At 52.7% G+C, this 22,765-nt stretch overlaps 1 protein-coding gene across 8 annotated transcripts in view; it reads right to left on the bottom strand.

Moving 5' to 3' along the window:
* Positions 1-22,765, bottom strand: part of DOT1L (DOT1 like histone lysine methyltransferase) — a 59,008-nt gene that overhangs the window by 14,212 nt on the left and 22,031 nt on the right. For 4 of the 8 annotated variants that reach the window (XM_028519753.2, XM_028519754.2, XM_036032163.1 and 1 more), the window contains exons 6-21: positions 21,776-21,870; positions 21,162-21,224; positions 14,266-14,321; positions 11,394-11,473; positions 9,168-9,236; positions 8,386-8,492; positions 7,862-7,903; positions 6,777-6,887; positions 6,289-6,523; positions 5,759-5,872; positions 4,805-4,896; positions 4,310-4,411; positions 3,816-3,953; positions 3,025-3,150; positions 468-952; positions 162-297 (exon numbers count right to left, since the gene is read on the bottom strand). In XM_028519753.2, coding sequence (XP_028375554.1) covers positions 162-297; positions 468-952; positions 3,025-3,150; positions 3,816-3,953; positions 4,310-4,411; positions 4,805-4,896; positions 5,759-5,872; positions 6,289-6,523; positions 6,777-6,887; positions 7,862-7,903; positions 8,386-8,492; positions 9,168-9,236; positions 11,394-11,473; positions 14,266-14,321; positions 21,162-21,224; positions 21,776-21,870 — 2,051 coding nt within the window. Of the gene's footprint in view, positions 1-161; positions 298-467; positions 953-3,024; positions 3,151-3,815; positions 3,954-4,309; positions 4,412-4,804; positions 4,897-5,758; positions 5,873-6,288; positions 6,524-6,776; positions 6,888-7,861; positions 7,904-8,385; positions 8,493-9,167; positions 9,237-11,393; positions 11,474-14,265; positions 14,322-21,161; positions 21,225-21,775; positions 21,872-22,765 lie in introns of those variants that run through there. The other 4 variants (XM_036032161.1, XM_036032165.1, XM_036032162.1 and 1 more) reach the window with 4 other exon arrangements.

Raw genomic sequence — 22,765 nt, 5'->3', positions numbered from 1 at the left:
GAGCTCCATCCCCACCCCACCTTCTCCTGGCTCCATCGTTCTCATCTGGACACTCTCTCTTAACAGACCCGCTCAGGATGCTCCCACAGCCCTGGATCAGATACAGGTGAGACAACCCCAACACTCCTGCCCCAAGGGCCCCTTTTGGTGGCTGCCTGCACCTTCTCACTGCCCTTTTCTCCTGTCATCTGTAAGGCCATGGGGGATGAGGGCTGTGGATCCTGAGGGCTCAGCTTGATGCCGTTGGTGAGGCCTGGACTCTGGTACGGAAGGCCATTCTCCTTGGTGTGCTCAGCTCTGGAATGAGATGCATACCTCCGTCATTCTCTGGGGAGACCCTGGGGCTGTGGCTTTGCATTTAGAGCTGACAGCCTGGGCCAAGCAAATCCTCCCAAAGTTATGAGCAACCCTTTCAAGACCCCACAACAGCCTAAGGACACCAGGGCAGACCCACTGGCCATACTCACCGTGGATGCAGCTCGCCAGCAGATGCCTTGACACTGGCTGTGTGGTCCTGACTTAGGTGGCGTCTCAGCACCAGCTTGGCTGGGGAGAGCCTGGTGTAGTCTGGCAAGGCCAAGCCAGACAGTTTCTCAAGCCGGGGCCGGCTGCTATGGCTGGGGGTACAGGGCACAACCTCCTGGTCCAGTGGGGAGGCCAAGTACTGGGGGGTGTTCTGTTTGGATGAGGGCCGGCTCAGCGTGTTGCAGAGCTCATAGCCGGCCACGTGGCCATTCATGGAGAGCTCTGGGCTCATGCTACTGAAGTGGGGCAGTGAGAACTTAGAGCAGTCTAGCTCAAGGTGCAGCCGACCAGGCTCCGCCTCCAGTTCCCGGCCCAGGCCACCTTTCCCTCGCAGGTGCAAAGACGTGGAGTCGTCTGGTGGCACGCAGGACTTGAGCTGTAGGAGTTCCTGCTGCCGCTGGCTCTTTTCCAGCTCCACAATGCTTATCTGGAAAACCAAGGGTGTCAGACCTGCAGCTTGCTTGGGACAAGGCTCTTGCACAGCTGCCAAAGGCCCCAGAACAGAGGCCAGCCCAGCCCCTCTCAGTAGCCCATTGGAGGGGACCGACCCAGGAGAGCAAGAATGCCCACTTAGAGCGACTGTAGGAGGTGGACTGGCTTGTGTGTGACAGGAGCCAGAGCAGCCAACCAGCCAACCTGGTCGGGGTACTCTGGATGGATGGACTAGATAGCACTAGAGTGTCCAGGGTGGTTCTGCAGGTGCACATCTGCTGACAAGGAAAGCACTGCCCCAGGAAAGCAAGAACAGAGGGCACAGTGCTCAGTGAGGATGCAACGCTGGGAAAAATCTGAAATAACATTTTCTTCCAGGGGCCAGGACACAGGGCATTTTTTTCTTATACTTTGTCCCCCACCCCCCTTTAAGAACATGTATCATTTCTTTGTTACACAGAAGAGCCAGAAACCAAATACTGGGTTAGCCAAAAAGTTCATTTAGTTTTTTCCTGCATGATGGCTCCAGTAGTGCTCAGCTGTCTTTAACTTCATTCGAAATATTTTTGTTAGACTATATTGTGACAGATGTCATATGAGTGTGCATTTAAAAAAAACTTATAAAAATTAGTGAATTTTTGTGCAGCCATTTTAATATTGAAAGTGAAAAAAGATATGCAACATTTTCAGTGTATTATGCTTTATTATTTCAAGCAACGTAAGAATGCAACTGAAATGGAAAAGAAGATTTGTGCAGTGTCTGGAGAAGGTCCTGTGACTAGATGGAACGTGTCAAAAGTGGTTTGTGAAGTTTCTTGGTTTATTGACATTTCAGCCAAATACTTCTTTGCTGTGGGGCTGCCTTATGCATTGGAAGACATTTAACAGCTCCCCTGGCCTCTGCCCACTAGAAGCCAAGAGCAGGAGATAGTTGACATACTCAAAATATCCAAATCAATAAAGCTATTGGTGAAAATAAAAAATGTGTGTTTTATTTTACGGAAAAATCTAAACAGACTTTTTGGCCAACCCAATATATTTTCTGTGGAGACTTTCCTTGTGGGTACATCTATATAAATAAGGCTAAGATCAGCAAACCTCTTTCTATGGCAAGGACTGCTGGCTTGGTAGGCAAAAGACACCCCCTGGGCCCATAAATCATAGGACCTTAAACTGCTCCCAAATCTACTTTGGAGATTACGTCTTTTAAAGAAACATCCTAAAAATGAACCGTGGGTACAGAGAAGTTCATTGTAGTTTCACTTTATAATAAACCACTTGAAAGAGCCCCCAGGGTTTGGCAGCTGGCAATGCGCTGTATGTTATGAAGCTGGGCTGAGAGGCAGGGGAGGCTGCATCTCATTCTGTACACATGGAGCTTCTGTAACGACTGATGCTCATGTCGCACGTCTCCCTTTCCTTTCCTTATTGTTACTTGAAAGTTCCATACTCAGGAACTCAGCCATGGCCTCTGTTGTTATTCTTTCTCTTTCTCCACAGTTTTCTAGTTGACCTTGACGAACGAGGTACACCATCAGGAAAAGCACAACCTGTTTTGTTCTAACCCACAGGCACAGGCCTGCTCAGTGAACATGTCAGAAGCACTTTGCCAGGAGGAGCCCAGGCACCCTTTAGGTCTGGGACCATACGAGATGCCCTGACATAGAGTAGGGTGTCCACTTGCCCTGCTTCTTGCTGACTGTGGACATTAGGTGGGTTTTTAAAAAGATTTTACTCATTTATTTTTAGAGGGGAAGGGAGAAAGAAAGGGAGTGAAACATCAGTGAGTGGTTGCCTTTTGAGCACCCCGAACTGGGGACCTGGCATGCAACCCAGGAATGTGCCCTGACCGGGAACCGACTAAACCAGCAACCCTTCGGCTCACAGTCCAGCGCCCATTCCACTGAGCCACACCATCCAGGGAAGACGGTTTAATGTGACACGAGGAACTAGTGCCCTGTCCTCAGGAGGAGGATGGCTTTGCTGGGTCTGCCAATAGCACTGACCATGTTTCTAACACCATGACTAAAGCCCACACAGGCTGATGCCCCTATTCCTGGACCCTACCTGCAGCTCTAGACAGTGCCTCTGTTTTTCAGAGATCTGGCTCTTCAGGGCCTGCTTCTCCTTCAGCAGGTTTTCCAGCGACAGTGTGGACCAGTCCAGCTTCAGTTCCTCACACCGAGCCTTCAGCTGTGGGGACAGGGCAGTAGTGGTCGTGAGCACATGCATGGCTGTGAGGAGGTAGGATGACCCCCTGAGCTTGTTTCCCGACCTGACAATGAGCTCTGAGGGGAGAGAGAGCAGGCATCTAGGCAGGTTTCCCTGGGGGCTGGTTCCTCTCTCCCTCCTGATTCTGGAAGGCAAGGCTGCAGAGGTGGCCCAAGGAGACCAGGGTCTCCATAGGAAATGCCCCAGGAGCATGGTTAGAGGTCCCACAGAATGGAACAGGGGGCCTATTAGAAGGGAGGCCCCTGTATATCCAGTAGTCCCAAGAGTGAGGACCAGGAAACTCTGAGCCCCCTTAAAAGGCCCATTTAGTCACATCATGAGCCTCCAGGATACCCCTAATGGGAAGTGAAGCAGCTACATTCTGGCCCCAGGCTCAGCTTGCACTCATGTGCTCTGAGAGACGGGGAAGGGCCCTGTCTTCCCCCTGCAGATTAAGGGGATCATAGGAAATCCATCCTTTAGAGAACCTGCTGGGCCCTGCAGGCACCCTTGGGTCATTTCTGTCTCAGGACACTGGCCTCCAGGTCTGTCAACTGAGCAACACCTGGTCCTCTGCATAGTCTGGGGTCTAAGGCTCCAGCTCCCTCTGGAATGTGCTGGAACTGCTGCCCTCCCTGGGCACGCACCAGCTGCAGGCTCTGGCTCCTTAGCTCCCTGTTGTCCTTCTCCAGCTGCTCTGTCTGCTCTCGGAGCTGCTGGTTGTGAGCTGAGATCTCCTTCTGCGCTTGGATCAGGTCACTGTAGGTCAGAGCCTTCACTCCCAACTGTGGACACACGACAGTAAGGCTGGGCTTGCAGGGAGGTGCAGCCGTGGTGGGGATGGACTAGCTTACTCATGCCCAGACAAGACTGAGGTAGCACCATGAGCGTCACAGACAAGAGAGGAGGTATATTTCCTCACAGAGGGGAACAAGGGGGTCCCAGGACACATGCCTGTGCAGGACCTATGAGGGCAGGACTGGGAGCAACCCTCTGGCCAGAGCCCAAGTCCTAGACTAACAGAAAGCACAAGAAAGGAAGAGTCCTCCCGGATCTCAGCTGTCCCAGGCTGCACCCCTGTCCAGTCCCCATCCACCCCTTAATGCTGTTCTTGTGTCATCCTGGCCTTGGGCAGCTCTACCTCATCCAGTTTCTGCTGGAAGAGTCTCTTTATTTCTTCTTTCTGGGCTTGACAGTGGCCAAATAGCTGCTGTGCGGCCCCCAGCAACCGGGCATTCTTCTCCTGCAGGGGACAGAGGGTTGGCGAGTATAAGCCCTGTCCCCACCATCCCTTCCCTTAAACAGGCTCAAAGGAGAAGCACCAATGTAACACATCTCAGCCCATCTCAGTGATAAAGAGCACTGCTGTTCCGTGAAGGGTGAGAGCTGCCCCCTCCCCACTATGCTCACACATGGCAATGCGTGCACATACTGGGGATGCTGGCCAGTCCTCCGTCTAGGCATTTATTGGAAGGCTGCACCAGGCGCACTGAGCAGGGACAAGGGCACGTGACAGGAAGCAGGGCATGTTATGGGTGGGCCGGGGACTACGAGAGGACTCCAAGTGGGGGGCTCGCCTAGTTCACCTGATTCACCCTTTATAGAGAGCTAGGGACACAGAAGTGGCACTCCTCACCTTCTCCTGGTCCAGCAGCTGCTGCAGGCTGGCCTTGTACTGAGGGGTCTTCGTGTATGCTAGGAACTGCAGGTACTGGATCTTGAAGGACTCTAAGAGAGCCGGGGGCAAGGTCTCAGTGCACAAGCCAACTGGCTAAGACTGAAGGCTATGGTGGTGGTGGTGCAGGGGGGCAAGGGGGCACTTGAATGTCTCTGGGAGCTCCCCCCACTTTGTTGTCAGATGCTGCTGAAAATTGCTTGTTACCATCAGTACCTTTGGTCCCCATGCTGCCTGGGCATCACCCCTCGACCTGCACCTACGGTTAGTCCCCCTACTGGGGCCCTTTGCAGCTCCTGTCATTACCACCCACGTTTTCTTTCTTCGCAAGACTGTGGGTTTCTGTGACCCAATCTGCCAATTTTCCCAGTAGGCATACGCTGTTGACGTGGACTCAGGAAACCAATGGCTCCCACGATTCCAAGGGGTTTCCCTCACTCAGTTTCTAAAGAGACCTCTGGGTTGAGCCCCACAAAGTGAGCAGGTGCTCACCTCAGACAGGGCTTGTTCTCTCACAGCCCCAGTTCATCCGAGATAGGCCCTTTCCCTACCCTCAGAACGCTGGGGCTGCGTCACCCTCTGTAGGGCAGTCCTGGTGGCTGTGGGAGACTGAGCAGTGTCCCTGCCCCATCCTATATAGGAGCACCCCAGTGTGACAACCAGAGATGTCCCAGACATGGCCCAGTGTTCCCTGAGGGAGAGAACTTCAGCCTAAGATAACTACGCAGGCCCTCCTGGCCTGAAAGCCTGGCAGGACTGACCCCAAGCCCTCAGGACTTCAGTGTGCTCAGCCTGCTTGCAGCTATCACAGGAGACTCGCCAGGGGCAGAACCTCGGACCCTGCCTCCTCCTCGGAGACAGGGTGTTAAGTCGGAATCCACACATGAACCCAAAGCATCCGTGGTGCTGGCTCACCTAGCAGCTTCTGCAGTGCGGGTGGGGTGGGTGCCAGCAGCAGTTGGTCAGGGGGCTGCCGCTGCACGCTGGGAGGTAGCTGATAAAACGGACTTTGAGGTGACTTGTACGCATCTGCAGGAGACAGCAGCATTCACATGTCAACAACTGACTAGCACACTCTCCCAAGGAATTCCAGATTGTTCTAGAGAAAATTTTCCAGCTTTTTTAAAGTTAAGACTCAACGCAGCTCCTCAAGCCCAAAGGCATGACCAGACACTTACGTCGGCAGTGCTAGAAGCCCAGATGAATGCTCTCATAATCTAAGACATTTCTGTGAGCGTTATTGTTTCTACCACAGCTGCTGATATCGAAGCTCTGACTGGCAGGATGTGACAGGAAAACCCACCAGGACTCACTCTTGGCAGACCACTGGGGTAAAGCGAGGCCTGGGCAAAACCCAAAGACAGCCCGAGGCATCCTCCAGAGCAGGACCCAAGCCTGAGCAGCACAGGAGAGGGCCCTGGGGAGGGCTCTGAGGCCCTGCTCACCCTGCGGTGAGGGTGCGGCCGTCTGGGACACAGTCTGGGCGTGCAGCAGGTCCAGTGCAGTAGGGTTCTTCTTGGGCTTACGCTCGGGGTTCGCAGTGCTCATCTTCTTCGGACGTCCACGCTTCCGGCCAGCCAGCTTCCGTCCCTTCTTGTTCAGTTTCTTCTTCCGTGCTTTGGAAGGGGACGGCTTCTTGATAGCGGTTGTCGCTGCTTTCTCTTCCTCAGCACCAGAATCCTAGTGGACAGAGGCCATTGACAAACCAACCCCTGTGCCTCCTTATGAGCCCACAACACAGGACCCAGGACAGCGACTGAACAGAAGAAGCCCACACCTCAGCAACGCCCTCCCTCCTCCAGCCTAGGAAGCAGTGCCCACCAGCTCCACCTCCCTGGCTGAAAGAGTCCCTCCCTCTACAATGAGGGCAGGTGACCAGTGACTGTGCCCAGGGACAGTTGTGCAGAGCCCCAACCAGGGTAGGGGTGCTCACCACAGAGGTGTCTGCAGGCACAGCTGCCTTGCTCTCGGGCACCTTCGTGGGGGTGGTTGTATTACTCTTATTTTCTCGCTGCTGCCGGCGCCGAGCTGCCTCTTGTTCCTCCTGGAAAGTGTCAGATGTGTCCACCAAAGTGCCAACATGTCCCCCAAAGTGCTGGCATCGTGGCCCAGCTCTGTTCATGTCAACTCCTCTGCCCGCTGTACAGAGGAGGAAACTGAAGCACCGAGCCAATGAGCTGCCCCTGGTCCCTTAACCAGCCCTGGGCCATGTATATATCTGCTGGGTGCATGCAGACATCCCTAGATCTCTGGGTCAGAAACCTGGGGCTTTCTGAACTGTGTGTGACATGTGAGGGGAAATTAAATCAAAGACAAAAAGGCTCTAGGTGCGGGACAAGAAGCTGCCCAACAATCCTCTCTCCTTTCCAGGAGTACGGGCCTCCTACACTGAGGTACATCTGTACTGCGGGAGGGTTGCTGGAAAGGCTAAGGGAAGAGGGGTACGGATGGTGCTGGCTGGCTCAGCTTGCTCTCTGTGCTAGGAGCTGGGGTGGGGAACGTCAAGCATGGCAGGAATGACATGGGACTCCAGGCAGCGGGGGCTTCTTCCCGCTCAGACGCTTTTGTCTGAGTCTCCAGAAACACAGACATTTGGACAGGCGTCCTCTGAGGTCTGAAAGAGGTGGTTGGAGGCTGGGGCACTGCAGGGACACTGGGCACAGCAGTGGGCGGTGGCGGTAACAGGACCACCATGTCAGAACCTAGGCCGCTCCCCTCAAGCTAGCACAGCACACTGCTCAGGGACAGCTGCCTGTGTAGCGAAAGGCATGTCTCGAGTTCCGCACATGGAGAAATGTCTTGAGTTCCACAAGGGGGGTACTCAATCCTGCATTCTGCATACTTAGCCAGGTTACCACAACACTGTTCAAAGGCTGAAAGTCACTCAACCTCGTTCCCGAAAGACTGCTGTCAGGAAGAGTGGCCCCAGGGCACCCAGACCTCTGTCCCCAAACTGGCACTCCCCATCTATCACCTGGAGTTCCATCAAGCTCACCAATGAGGAAAACACATGCTTACCCTGAGTTTTGGATTTTTCAAACTAGAAAAGTAGTTTTCAAGCTAAAAACAGAGAAAAAAGGGGAAAAATTTAATTAGATATCATTCCCAAACCCTGTCAAGATGACAGCAACACCCGAGACACACCAACATGAGATGTCCTTGGAGCTGTCACGGGGTCGTGCCTCTGCCCAGAGCCCCGCCCTGAACATAGGTCTCCCTCTCAGGGGCCATGCAGACCTGCAGGGCCATCTCACATGAAGAGAGCTGTGTGGGAACCAGGCTGGCCTGCTCAGGGGCTCCCCACTGCCTTGGCCTCTGACACTGCGGCCAAGTCCACTATGGCCACATCATTTGAGACAATGTCTACCTTACACAGGGACTGGGAGCAAAGAGGGAAGACAGACAAAGAGCCCCTGGCTCCACTCATGCTGTGGGACCACAGTGTTACAGACCCTCCAGGCTGAGCGCTGTGGGCGTGGACAGGAGGGAAGGGGGAGGAGGCTTTCCGGGAGGGTCCGGGCCTCACCCGCGGGAACACTCACTATGGTGCGGTCAATGGTGTGCAGGTAGTAGGAGACGGGCTTCCCCGTCCACGACACTGAGCCCTTCAGGGGCGAGAGCTCCACGACGCGCATGATGGTGCCGATGTCTGCAACGACGGGCACAGGTTAGGGCCTTGTGCACCTGGGGGAATGACTCAGGCGAGGCAGGAAGGGAGCAGAACCGCGTGCCCTCATCACGTGGGGCCGTCCCACTCGCCAGGCGGGCAGGTCAGGGAGGCGCACGGTGTGCACAATGGTCCCCGCTAACCCAGGTGCTTGTCCAAGGAAAACGGCAACGAGCCTGACTGGGTGGGATGGAAAAGCACTTGAGGACCATTTGGAAAGAACACAGCTACTAAGACGCCCAGCACCCGAGAAACTGTGACCCCGAAGCTGGGTGCCACAGAGTGACTCGGCTCTTCCCCAGGCCAGGGGTCCAGCTCCTCCTGCTGAAGGGGTCTACACCCAGAGCCCATCGCACACACCAGCCATTTGCCCCTTAGGCCAACTGTATATGAATGCAAAGCAGCTTGTAAACCACCTAGTCAAATGTGTGGGTCTCAACCTGGGTGGTTCTGTCCCCAAGGGACTCTGGACAATGTCTAGGGACCTCTGTGGAGGTCACTATGGGGGTGCTCCTGGCAACAAGAAGGCTCCCAGAAGCCCCCACAGAGATGACTTGACCTTGAAGTCAGAAGTTCCGAGGAGGGACCCTGCACTAACACGTGTCAGATACTTAAGGTCATATATATTAAGAATTTAACAACACGAGAGTTTCTTACCACTCAAGTTTCTACTGTTTATTCTGAAGTTCAGAGGAGCAAAGGGCTTCGAGGACACAATTCTGCCACCTGAAACACAAAAGCTGATTACTGCTGTTCATGGGAAAACTGGCACACCAATGGAAGGATGCTGAAAGCTGGAGCAGGGGATGGGGAAGCTACGAAGGAAGAAACCAGCACACTGGGCACACAAACAGCCACTAGTTGTGAGTCCTATCCGTTTCCTACAAGTGAAAGCAAAATAAGGTATGATTCGGCCTGACCTGCTAATAGCTTTCCCACAGCAACTTGACCAGGGCCCCCTGAAGTCCCACAGGTGCTGACCTGACCCAAGGACCCCACCTGTGTAGATGCATTCCATGTGCCACACTGAATCTAGAAGGCACCGGCAGTCCTAATGCCCGGACGGAAATAGCCTGTGTATGAGGTCAGGAACCACTGCACAGAGAACAGCTGTTATGCTGATACCCCACGTCAGAGTGGTCCTTCCACAGAGGAGCAGGCTGTCACACCTGCCACAGCAAGCCTATGTGAGCGGTGCTGCTCATGTTATGATTACAAAAACACTCCACGTGGACCAAAGAAAACACCAAACATGCTAACGCTAAACTTTCCAGTGTCAGAAAGAAGAGCCAAATACAAAAGAAAATAATATCTCATTGAAATAGGAAAAGTCAGGATGAATCTACTGACGGCACATATGCACATGCGCACTCATACACATGAACACGGCCCCATGATACCCCAGTCAGAGGAGCTCCCCAGCACCCGGCCTCGGCCTGAGCACCCCCCTCATTAAGAGTATGTGATGGCTCCTTGGGTCAGCCAGATGCACAGTCAGGTGGGAACCTTGTTGCGCCAGGGAATGAACAGGAGCTGGAGACCACAAGGAATATTCAAAGTCATGGGAACATTTAAGAGTGTGGAATATGGTAAAACAAAACCTAGGGGTCCTAAGACTGTTCTCATTAGGAACCTGCCATCTCGCAATGCCTACAAGATAACGGGTGCATGAGGGGACTTCTGAGGGCAAGTCACTGCGGGACAACACATCACTGGGGACCAGAGGTACTGGCAAGCAGTCCTGCCCTTGAGGCAGTCCTGCCTTTGAGGCAGCCCATGTGTTACAATCAAGCACTAAGACCTAAGAAAATGAGCTCAGAGGGGCAAGGTCAAGCTCACCACGAGGACAATGAACCCAAACAGCCCATGGGTGTCATTGAAAAAGATGGAGGGGCCGTTTTCTAATAAAACCCAACAATGGCCCAAGACGGTTGGCTGGAGAGATAAGACTAAACAAGAGGTACACTCTCCAGACCACAGGCTAGAGTTCAAGGTGAGGCAGGACCCAAAGGCCACAGGAATCCCAGTCCTCTCCTTGGGAGATGCATGTGCCAAGGGAAGAGCCTGAAGGTTCAGGAGACGAGGTGTGTACGAGGCACCATGGACAGTAGCCACTCTTACAAATACGCACATATTCAGAACATTCACACACTCGTGCTCACCTGCACACAGACACAGACACATACATGCTCAAACACACACATGAAGCTGGAGGTGCTGAAGACAGATGAAAGCTCTCGTGGTCTATGACCTTCCCCTCTCGCACCCCAGTCTGGACTGGGCTGCTATCTGACCTGGGATAAAGGAAAGGGAGACAGAGGGAAGCAGTAGGGTAGCTCTGGCCTGGTGGTGGCAATTCCAAACAAGAAAGGCCCAAGAAATGCAGAAGGGCTCTGGCTAGATGTCCCTGTGCCCCTAGGTTAGGGCTGCCAGACAAACGATGCCAATCGAGTCTGAATTTCAGATACACGATATTCCTTTTTAGTAAAAGCTAGAACATCCTTGTACTAAGAAGCTATTTGTTGCCTATGGGAAATTCACATTTAAACAAACAGCCTGTATCTTACTTGCTAATCTGACCACCCATCCCAAGTCCCTCAGGCCAGCTAGGCAGTGGTGGGGAGGTGAGGTCTCTTCCACTCCTACACCAAGCTGGAAGACACCTGGCCTAGCACCTCAGGTGACACTGAGAACCACAGTCAAGGCATCTTCATTGCCTGAGGCCTTTGTATGGGCCTGAAATGAATGGATATGAAAACTGAGAAGAATTCCCACACCTGTGATTCGTGTCAAATCTAGCGAGCATGAGTGGGTGGCGGCTCAAGAACCACGGTGAGCATGGAGCAGCCACCAGGATGGGGTTAAGGGGGAAGAGTACGTTACCTTCCTTCATATTTGCAAATCGCTCCTTCAGCTGGTGATCCACCTCAGGACCAAAGGCAAAGTTATTCACAAATATAACACTGCAAAATAATATTCCAGTTGAGTAAAATGAAAGTTCCACATTCACACATGTATAGAGCGCCAGTGCATATGACACCTACTGCCTCCACTGCCAGCTCCATTGTAAGGCCTCCCAAGGCTCTGCCCGCACAACCTCCACCCAGCCCAGGGAATGGGCTCTGGGGTCCACAGTGTTCAACAGCTGCCTAGTTTGTTGCTAACGTACAACAATTCAGAAATTTCTGTGACTACCACATCATTGGCTTCTCTGGAAAAGCCAAGATGGACGTGTGCAGGCTGGGGTGGCCCCAGGTCAACCTGCACCAAATGGCTGGTGGCCCCTGCTTGCCCCCTGACATTTCTGGGCTGGAATGCAGGCACCAAGACTGACACCTGGGGACAGAGACATGATAAACAAATACCCAGGCAAGAAGGTAGCATGACTGAGTCAGGATGCATCTGAACGTGATCCCCAAGAGCCCTTGGGACCAGAAGCAAAGCTCTTCCAAGGGAGAGTGTAGCTCAGCCTCACTTTTTCTAATCTTTTCTGTCACCAGATGGTCAGAGACATCTTGGTCTGTAGACTTCTGCTGGGATGGCTGGGGAGGTGCTGCCTGCAAAGGGAAGGTGGAGGTATTCCCCTGCCTGCTCCCTTACCTACCCAGTACGGCCCCTGCCCACTTAAAGGAATTCTCTGAATGGCTAAACTCTAGAAACATCTGGTTTCACATGAAGACCCAAAGGTAAGACAGAAAGTTTCATACTTTAGAGTCACATGGCTCTCTTCTCTGCTTCAAGTGCAAGATTAAAACCATGTCATGGCAGAAACTGGGCCACGGAGAGAACTGCAGATGGGGGTCACCTCTTTTGACTATGATAGAAGACGGAGTGAGCTGACTGTCATCCACACACTGCTTGTGAAGTGAGGTGCAAGGACAGAGCGGCGGGAAGGACACTGAAGGTGTAAATAAAGGCCAGCGCTCTCTCCCTGCTTGATCACGAGGACAGGAACAGAGAAGATAATAAGGGCTAGGATGGGGCACCCTGGGTGCCAATGGGCAGAGCAGGATGCGGGCAGGCCAGCGGAGCTATGCCGTGGCCCCACCTGGGGCTGAGATTGGGAAGGCTGAAGTGCCAGAATCTCCAAGTGACCAAGGTGGTGAAAGGGCAGAACAGAAAGGTCCCTGGGGGTGGCTGACTGGAAAAGAAGGCTCCAGAAACTCTTTCTCATCCTCTCACTTTCAGGTCTGAGGAAGCCAGCAGGCTAACTGAAGCAGTGGTCACCTTTGACAACAAAAAGTGCTGCAGGCAGGGGACAACTAGATAGGAAGCAGAGTGCCTGGGGGACATCAGGAGACATCCAGGGCACATGAGCCCAGCCTGGTCGTGGGCCCTGCCACTCTCTCCATCTACCAGGGTCTGTTCATAGGAAGAAGAGGTCAAACTCCTATGCAAAGCCTGAGGGAGTGTCCCAGGCCAGACAGGTGATGGGCAGAAGAGGCCGGGACTACAGTATGCTCTCAGATCCCTGGGATGCCCAGAAGACAGGACACTGTAGCCTGGAGGCTGCTAGGTAGTGCTGGGTGAGTGTGGGGCTCTCCCCACGGGAGAGGTCCGTCACTGTATTCTGACCCCACTCGGCTCACTATAAGAGCAGTATAGCCCCACACCCTGTTCGATGGAGATGTCCATGGAGCCAGCATGACTCTCTCCAGCAGATACAAAGAATCTGACCACTGGGGAACAATGGGCTCAAAAGAAGGATGGGGGACACTTCTATGAAAGAGCAATACTTAGTTCCTATATGCCTTGAGAACAGCACGGTGAGGGGTAGGGAGCAACCTGCAGTCAGTGCGCCTAGAAGGAAAGGGAGCGAAGGACAAGACAGACCAGACTGAGAGTCTGTAAGCTGTCCTAGCAAGGCCAGCCCCACAGCTTCCGAGGAAGAGTGTTCCAGAGAGTGCAACGTGGCACTGCGGAGTCACCAATGTCTTGGCTACTTCTGGCTGCTCCACAGGACCCTCACACTCTGACCTTCCCTCCTGCTGACCCAGAGAGGCCCACTGAATCTGCAGCTATGCCAGACACCAGGGGCAGAGCACAGTGATCCAGCCTTGCGTGCCTGAGCCCTGGCCTGAGTTCAGCAGAAAGACAAAGGGAAAATGACAAGAGGGAAGGACTGCAGACACAGCTTCAGGAGGACATGGAGGTCACACGTCAAGCCCAAGCCCTTAGGTTGGTGAGCCTACTGGAGCCTGGGAGCTTTGAAATGGCCTCTCACCCAAGGACTGTGCAGGGAGACACGCCAGCAAGCTTAGGATATGTGTGGGTTTCCGGCTGGAACAGGCTGCTCACACTGGTACTACACTCACCCCATGGGGAGCGTAGAGAAATAGCCTCCCCACACCAAGCTAGGGGGGAGGCACAGAGCACAATGTCCACGTACAGACACAGAGAGCGCCGAGCTCAGGGCCGAGATCTCTGGATGGCTTTCCCTCCCTGGCTGCAAAAGCAGAGAAGGGCCCTTCCCGACAGGCTGCAAGGGGCCAGCCACAGGGGCCCTTAGGCTGGTCACTGGCCACCTACCCTGCTGACAGTCCTGAGAGTGAACCTTGGCTGCCTGAACCAGAAGGGAAGGGAAGAGAAGGGAAGCTCCGACTGCCTCTGCCATCCAGCTCCGCCTTGGGAAAGGCAGCCAGGCCTACCACATAGGACTTGCAAAAGTGGGACCCTCCCTAGGGGTGCCCTGCCTAGCCAGGACCCAGTGCTGTCCTCAAGGTGCCGTGAGTGGCAACTCCTAAAACCGCCGTACCTTGTGTTGGCGATCCGCTCTCTCCACTCCTCCGAGAGGAAATCACCTCTTTCCAGCTGAAAGGAAGAAAACAGGAACAAGTGCTCGTCACAGGTCTTGCTTGGCCCCTGAGCCAGCTCCCTACCTGGCGAGGAACAGATGAAATGAGCACAAAGTTGCTAAAGTGGGAAGGACTCAAGGTAAGACTGAGGTGGCTGCTGGCAGCTCTGCAGGGAGGAGAGGACAGTTGGGGATAAGCCAAGACCACATGTTTCAGTGTGGGCCACCATGAGCCACGGGAGTGGTTACCCAGACTAGTGCTGCAGTGCCCACCCCAAGAGGCCAAGGCACAGAGCAATGATGACTTAGAGAATGTATCTTAGAGTCACGGTGTCATGTCCACTCAGGGCCAGCAGGGGGCGCCCCCAACACACAGCCTGCAGAACTGGGGAAGGTCATTACCCCACCAGCTGGGCTGTTCTGGACAGAGGGTGGGTTGGCAAGGGCTCCAAGAAACCTGTATCAGGCCCTCAGGTGAATGCCTGGAACACACACCCCTGACCATGAGAGAGGCCTGCACACCGAGTCCGAGTGGGCTAGGCTTCCTTCTGTGACACGGGATGCACCTGTACTGTGGCTCTCTGGTCTGCTTTACTTGAGAACAGTGCCATCTGCACCTTCAAAACCTCTCAGCACTACTTTTATTAGCAGACTGATGTCATTCTGCCTCGAGGACAAAGTCTATCCAAACGGACACAGTTTTAATAGCTGAACTGTCCAGAGCTTTAACATTTACCAAACCAAGAAAATTGATTTTATAATTCTTCAAAAAGGATAGCACCACCATTCCCTGGTGACTATTCAAGGCAAATGAAAACAGTGTCCACATAAAAACCTGTACATGGATGTCCAAAACAGCAAGATTCATAGCAGCCCAAAGGTAGGGCAACCCTAATGCCCGTCCACATACTGAAATATTACTCAGCCATGGGGGAAAAAAAAAAGCGAGGCACCGACACTCAATACAATGCGGATGGACCTTGAACACATGATGTTCAGTGAGAGGAGCCAAACCCAAAATGCCACAGAGCGTGTGGTTCCATTTATGTGAAGTGTCCAGAACAGGCACATCCACAGAGACAGAAAGTAGATTAATGATTGCCTGGGGTGGGGGGTAACTACTGATGGGTATCTACACCCCTCAAAGTGCCGTGAGGTGACCAGGAACCTCCCTCCTCAAGAAGACAGCAGGAGCCTGATAGGCACTGCATTTCTCTAAGGACAGAACAGAGGAAGACCCTGAGCAGAGTGTCCTATGGTGCTGCTGCCACAATGCAGTGGGACCATGTGCCTGGGACAGGAGCAGCTGCCAATCTTACAACCTCCAGCGCAGAGTGGAAAACCACCTAGGGTGTCTTGTGACGTGACATGATGTGATGTGATAACACAGAACATGGGGAAGTGACTTGTTCTAAACCACTCAGGTGCTACAAAAGGGCCCACCTACATTCTGCTTGTATCCCATCTCTGATCCTCTCCCGACCTGAGGAACCTTCTGAATCTGCCATTGCTCCCCAAGAACAGCCCAGTCAGGACATGGGGAAATGACTCACTTGAGTCTGAAGTCCTCACTAGTCCTGTGCAAGACAAAGCTCCCAGAACAGACTTACTATCTTCTGTACTATCTCTGTATAAATCACATCTGTGAGGATGACTATCTTAATCCTGGGATCTTTCCCAGTAAATTCCTATACCTATGGGTGGTCCTGAGGGCCCTGACACAGGTGACTTTAGGCTGTTCCTGATGTGATCTCTCTCTCCTGGCAGCCCCCTACCTAGGCCGCACAGTTTCAAGCCACAGCACCACTGCTCATTTTGGCCTCCCATTCGAGGCAAGAAAACAGCCACAGCCTAGCCTCTGTCTGCCAGGCCCCACCGTTCTTGGGCTGTGACCCCCTGAGGATGACTGGCTGAGTGGACTCTGTGTCACTGGGGCCAATGTGCCAGAGTTAATTTTGACCAAAAAGATGTGAACAATCCCCACCTAAGTCCCTGTGACTAGCTCCAACATCACTGAACTCTCCTGTTTTTCCCATCTGTGGAGAAATGCCTTAGGGGAAAGATAGATGGGAGGGGCCCCAGCACACACAGCATGCACACTGTGCTTTCCACAGAGAAACCAGATTTGCTCGTGGTCCAGGTCAGCTGGCAGGTCCAGGATCAGACTCAGGCAGGGCAATTGCACCCCTGCCCCACCCATCTCTGCCTCGCCACAGACACCACCCACCCTGAGCAGAACTCACATGCTCTCCAAGTCCAGAAAAAAAGAGCATGGTCTGCATAAAGCATCCATTCCAACAGGGAGACCAAAGCAGGCCCCACCCAAAGCCAGGTGAGCAAAAGTCACTGATGGGAGGCCCTAGGCTTTGTCATTCTGCCAACCTGCCCAGGAGTAGTCACAGATCGACAGACAATACCAGCTCAACTATCTGACTCCCAAGGACTCAACTCAGAGCAGGACCAGAGTAAAGGTGCGCTGATGTCTCCAGAATACATGCAGATCCAGCTAGCTTTCCTAAGGAGAAAGCAGCCATCATTCCAGTGCCCGGCAGCTCCGCACCTTCTGGGCCTGCCTATCAGCAGCACCAGGCCGTCTTAATGTGGACAAGCCTGAAGGGAGCAGCTCTTACCCAGGTGGAGGCCCCAAGACACTTCCTGGAGAGGCACCTGTCCCCAAGAGCACAGGCAGGTCCACAGCTACTGGGCACCTTTCCCACGCAGCACTTCCATGAGGCCACAGCTGCCCAAGGTGTCACACACTGGACGAGTGAAACCTGTGTGCCAGGCCCATCACTGTGAGCCAAGAGCACATGGTCAGGCTGTGAGCAGACGACTGAGGTGCTGCGGGAGCTCCGACATCAGCCTGGGCAGAAAGCTGGACGAAGCATCTCCCAGGTAGAAGGGGTGCCCTGAGGTATGACAGATAAGCAGACAGAAGCCAAATAGAAGGAAAGGACAGGCTCCAATGGAAGGAGGGATGTGAGTGGGAAGGAAGGCCCTGGCCACCTGGGAACTGGTAGGCTACAGGACAGGGAGGGGCAGGGGCAGGGGCTGGCCTTGCCTGGCTGGGTGGTACCGCTGCTGGTGGAGAGGGAAAAAGAGGAGGCAGCAGGCCATGGGGGATCCTTGGCCTAGAGAAGCAGGCTCTGGGGCTTAGAAAAGCACACTGGGCTATTTTTAGGCTCCTGTTGGCTTTGTTTCCTCTCCAGTTCTTAAGTAACAGGAGGCAGGACTGCACTTGCCAACAGAGCGCCTGGTCAAAACCACAGAAAGCTGCTGGGAGGTCTCTCAAGACCCAGGATATATGTTCCTGCCAAATCCAGGCGTTCAGCAATCAGGCAGCCTCACTACACCCTCTTGGTGCAGGACTGAGCCCGAGATGAGCTCTGGATGTAGGCAACAGTACACCAGAAGCACAGATGGTTCTGCAGCCTGTGGTCAACTTGTTCCAGACCCTGCCAAGGCTGGTACTAAGTGTCCTTTTAGCCAAATTCTACTCCTGCCACATCGCAGGGGCCACATGGGACTAATGACCCCCTAAGCCACACAAGGCCCAGAGAATGAGATAGTTTACTTGCAGGGAGCCTCTCCTGTGTGCCCAACAACACAGCACAATGTGCAGACATGTCAGTGACCACCAAACACCCACAGAGCTAGGCACTGCCACTTGATGGTGACAAGAGGAGGAAGAAAGAAGGAGAAATGATGTGCCCAGGGCACCCCCCACCCCCAGCCTCCACCAAACTATGCTCCCCACAGAGTGCTGAAGGCCACAGGTGGATCAATCGGGGCTGTTTTGAGAACTGGAGTAAAAACTCTTCCACTGAGTGTTTGGAACTACTGGGCTCACTCACCAGAACCAGGAAGTATTTTCTGAACTTAAAAAGCTGTGTTGTTTTAAGGAAGTCATTAAGTCTTAGGAAATGGTTAGCTACCTGGAATTCCTAACTAGTGGATATAGCAACCAGGCGGGAAGAAGTTTCCTGGGAACAGAATGCAGCTGGACTTACTGCCCAGTCACCCTGAAGGACAAATGCCAGAGAATTTTAGATGTGGGCAGAACGGGAGAGGTCAAAGGATGTAACGCCTCACCTTTCACTGTACGGAGAGAATTCTGGAAAGACATCCCACCAAGGAAAAGGGTAGGAGAGCTGAGCACATGCCCGGATGTACAAATCCTAGTCCAGGAAAAGTGGAACAGCAGCAGAGGGAAGTACTTCCAAACTCACTGTACAAAGCCAGCATAATCCAACACCAAGACCAAAGAAGGTATAAGAAAGAGAAATCACCAACCAGGACACAGATGCAAAAATCCTCAACAAGACAGGAACAACCCCAAAACCCAACAATGTGTGAAAAAATACACCATGAACCAGTGGCATTTACCCTGGGTGTAGACGGTCAGCTCAACAAACCATCACATCAACAGGCCACAAAGAAAAAAACCATGTGACTGTATCATCAGGTGTAGAAAATCCAACACCCTTTCACAATAATGATTCTCATCAAAATAAGAATAAAGGGGAACTCTGCCAACTTGAGAAAGAACATCCACAAAATACCTACAGCGAGCATCATACTCCATGGCAAGAAGCTTGAAGCTTTCCCGCTAATGTCAGGAGCCAGGCAGGATGTCCCCTTACCCCTGCTTTTCAACACTGTACTGGAAGTCCTAGCCGGTGCAACAGGACAAGAGAAGTAAATGCAAGGTGTGCATGTCAGGAAGGAAGGGGCAGAACTGTTTACAGATGACAAAATCATCTATGCAGAAAACCTGAAAAAATTTAACAAAAAAGCTAGAACTAATACACAAGTATAGCAAGATTACAGTATAAAGGTATTATTAATATATAATATCCAAAGGTCAGTTGCTTTCCTATAAACCAGCAGTGAACAAGTAGAATTTGAAACTAAAACGACAATATCATTTATTATTAGCATCGCAAAAGGGAGAAGTACTTAGGTATACATCTAAAAAATATGTACAAGGTCTATACAAGGAAAATGACAAAACTCTGATGAAAGAAGACAAAGAACTAGATGAATGGAGAGAGAGTCAATGTTCATGGATGGGAAAAATCAATATTGTCAAGATGTCCGTTCTTCCCAGCTTGACCTACAGATTCAATGCAATTGTAATCATAATCCCAGAAAGTTATTACGTGAATATGGACATACTGATTCTAATGTTTATAGGGAGGCCGAAGGTCCAAAATAGGCAACAGTATCAAAGGAGAACAAAGTCGGAGGACTGACATTACCAACTTCAAAACCTAGTCTAAAGCTGCAGTAATCCAGACAGCGTGTGTGGATGACAGAACAGACACACATCAATGGAACAGAACAGGGGGCCCAGAAACTGCCCCTCAAACACAGCCGGCTGACCTTTGACAAAGGAGCAAAGCCGGTCTCTGCCAACGAATGGTGCTGGAATGACTTGGCCTCCACATACAAAGAAATGAATCAAGACACAGACCTTACTTACATTCTTCACAAAAACTAACATAAATAGATCATAGACTTAAATGTAAAACACAAAACTATAAAACTCACATAAGATATTGTGAGGGTAAATCTAAGTGACTTAGATTTGGCGAGGACTCTCACATACACCAGAAGCATGATCCGTGAAAGAAGCTGTTATATTGTTTCTAAGAAACAGGAAACTTCCTCTTTCCCCATCTTGTGTATCCCCAATCGATTCCCAAACAATGATTATGTGATGTACTCTATTTTCCTAATGCGATCAGGAACATTGAATCCAGCTCAAGAGTCAATAGCCCATGGGCCATCCTGCTTCTATGCTGGTGACAATGGGGATGGATGAGGCTAAAGAGTCATGAGAGTTCTTAGGGAGAGAACAGTCACAGGACCAGTCAGTGGAACCTAAGTGGTTTTGGCCTCAACAACTGGGTATGTGGCAGATAATGAACTAAGATGGAAAGAGGAGGACCTATTAAGGATCTGGTTTTGGACCCACGCCAAGTAAGTGGAGGCTCCACCAGAAGAAACCCCAGTAGTAAGGTGAACAGGGAGGCTTGAACAAGGAAACTCACATCTAGCTGTGAACACAGACACCCTGGGCAGGAGCAGTGAGACCAGAAGATCCAGGCCAGAGCCCAAGAAACCTTGATGTTGAAAGGCAGGGCTCAGTGATGGAGACTGAGGTGCAGCCCAAAGAGCCATGGAGAGTGCTGCTCATAATCCCAGCCTTGCCAAGAAAAGGGGCTTGGAGGCTGGGTCGCATGCTGCCAGGAAGGCAGCAAGAGAAAGACACCCCTCAGTCGGCCGGTGAGTGGGGGTAGAGGACGTTTCCGCCACACCCTATTGCCCATCTTGCACCAGCTCCACTACACATACACAGCATGACACAGGAGGAGGAGCTCCCTCAGAAGGAGCCCCACGTGCTCCCTGAGAGGTCCTCAGGTGCCCAGGCACATGCAGAGGACAGGCAATTTACCTCTGTGCAGTCGGGGGCTGAGAAAGACAGATACTGCAACCTCTGTTCTCTGAGAGCATGGAGCAGAAGTTAGAAATGCTCCCCGAAAATGGCCCTTGAGGAAGGAGGGCAAGCACAGCCAAGAAATGGTGGGAAAGAGGTAAGAGAACAGAGGGAGGAGAACTCCTGGGTAATGCCAGCTGCCCCATCAGAAGGGCTCCTGGATGGAGCTAGGCGGGCCTTCTTCCAGTGACACCACACACCCGGCTCAGGCCAGGCCAGTGCAAGAATGGATGAGTAGGGATAGCCCCAGTGGGGATAAGCTGGATCCCACGGGAAGAGACGAACGGCGGGTCCAACAGGAGAAGGAAACATAGGAGACTCATTAGCCACAGGGGCATGGAGCGATGGCACTCACTGTGTATTCTGCATGCTTTTTTCCATACCATTTCATCCACTTCCTGAACTCTCGGTCCATGGTCTGCAAGAAAACCAGAGAGCCCGTCAGAAGCCCAGGACAGTCAGTGAGGCAGGGGAGGCCCCCTCCACACACTCAGGCAGGCAACCTGTGGCTCTGAGAGGGCTGTCCAACCCTTGGTCCCCCTCCTCCCCATCAAGCTGAGACTGCCAGTCTATACCTCCTCCACCCAGACAACCCATGAACAGCAGCCTCAGGAGGAGTCTAGGGGTTCCATAGATAGGAGACTAAGGGGTCTATGGAAGGTTCTGGCCTCCAAGGAACCTGAGGTCACCAGAGTCCAAACCACTAATGTTTCCGTGAGACAAAATGATGTTCAGACCCACCCACTCGCCAGACAGTGTCACCAGCTGACCCCACCCTACGGGGCACGGAGGCTGTAGCATCCAGAGGAACTGAAACACACTGATCGGGGCCCAAACTCATGTTGGAGACCAAGAGGGTCCCCAGAGTCCCTGCCTGGATGCCCCTCCCTCCCCATGTCTCAGCACACACCTCCCCCACCCATGGGTGGAGGAAAAGAGACTCGACCATGAGTCCCCAGAACAGCTCACCTCCGCGTACTTGGCTGGGATGTCAGCTTTCTCGACTCCGTAGTGATGTTTGCAGTTGGTGGCTGCCGCGACCTGCAGCACGACCTGGCCCACTCCTTCAGAGAGGGGAGAGGGTGCCGTCACAGATGCAGCACCACGATGGGGAGGGGGCAGGGTGTGAGAGGCCAGGTGGGCAGTGGCCACAAGGGTAACAAGCAGAGTCCCCAGACTCTCTATGGAGGTGCAAGCTCTGCCTGCAGTGCTGACGAGACTTAATGACCCAGACTGAGCTGAGCACCCAATAGGGAATGGCTGTCCCACTTTGGCTCCCGTACTGGAATCATTCTTGGTCTATAGACAGATGTGGCATGAACTCTCCAGACATAGACAGAGCCCCGCAAGACTGATGCCTCAGTGAGGCTCCCGTCCACCTTGCATCCACACCACATTGCCACCACAGTGTAGCAGGGCTCACCAGACCTGACATCACCTTGACAACACCATCGATGCTTGTCATCAACTGGGTTTAAAGAGAGACTGGAGGAGCAGGAGAGCCCCCCCACCAAACAGAAACAGGGTCTCCAAACCACTGTCACTGGTGGCATCGCTGTGCAGCCCAACAAGCAGGCCAAGCAGCTGACAAACGGGCTGCCCGAGTCCAGGCAAGGGGCAGGGCCTGTCAGTAAACAGCACCATGGGTCTTAGCCAGCAATCTCTCCTCCCACAAGAGGCCAGCTCTGCATTTCAAATAATGTGTTAGGATCCCCTCAATATTCCATTTTGAACAGAACATATTGAAATAATAAAAATAAGCACACTGTTTAGAAACATGGGTAAATGAAGGCCCACAGGTAGAGGTCATGAGGGTCCCTGGTTCAGTGGAGATGGTAACAGCCAGACACAAGAAGGCAGATGGTTTTCAAAAATCATCAGCCTTTCCATGTGAGATAACTTAAACAGCCTTCTAGATAACTGGCCTCTGAGCCACATGCTTGCAAATTAAAATGTGAA

This window comes from Phyllostomus discolor, chromosome 8, assembly GCF_004126475.2.
Source record: "Phyllostomus discolor isolate MPI-MPIP mPhyDis1 chromosome 8, mPhyDis1.pri.v3, whole genome shotgun sequence".
In the NCBI taxonomy this organism is placed as follows: domain Eukaryota; kingdom Metazoa; phylum Chordata; class Mammalia; order Chiroptera; family Phyllostomidae; genus Phyllostomus; species Phyllostomus discolor.
Note: the sequence above shows the minus strand (reverse complement) of the source record. Positions and strands in the feature narration are given on the sequence as shown.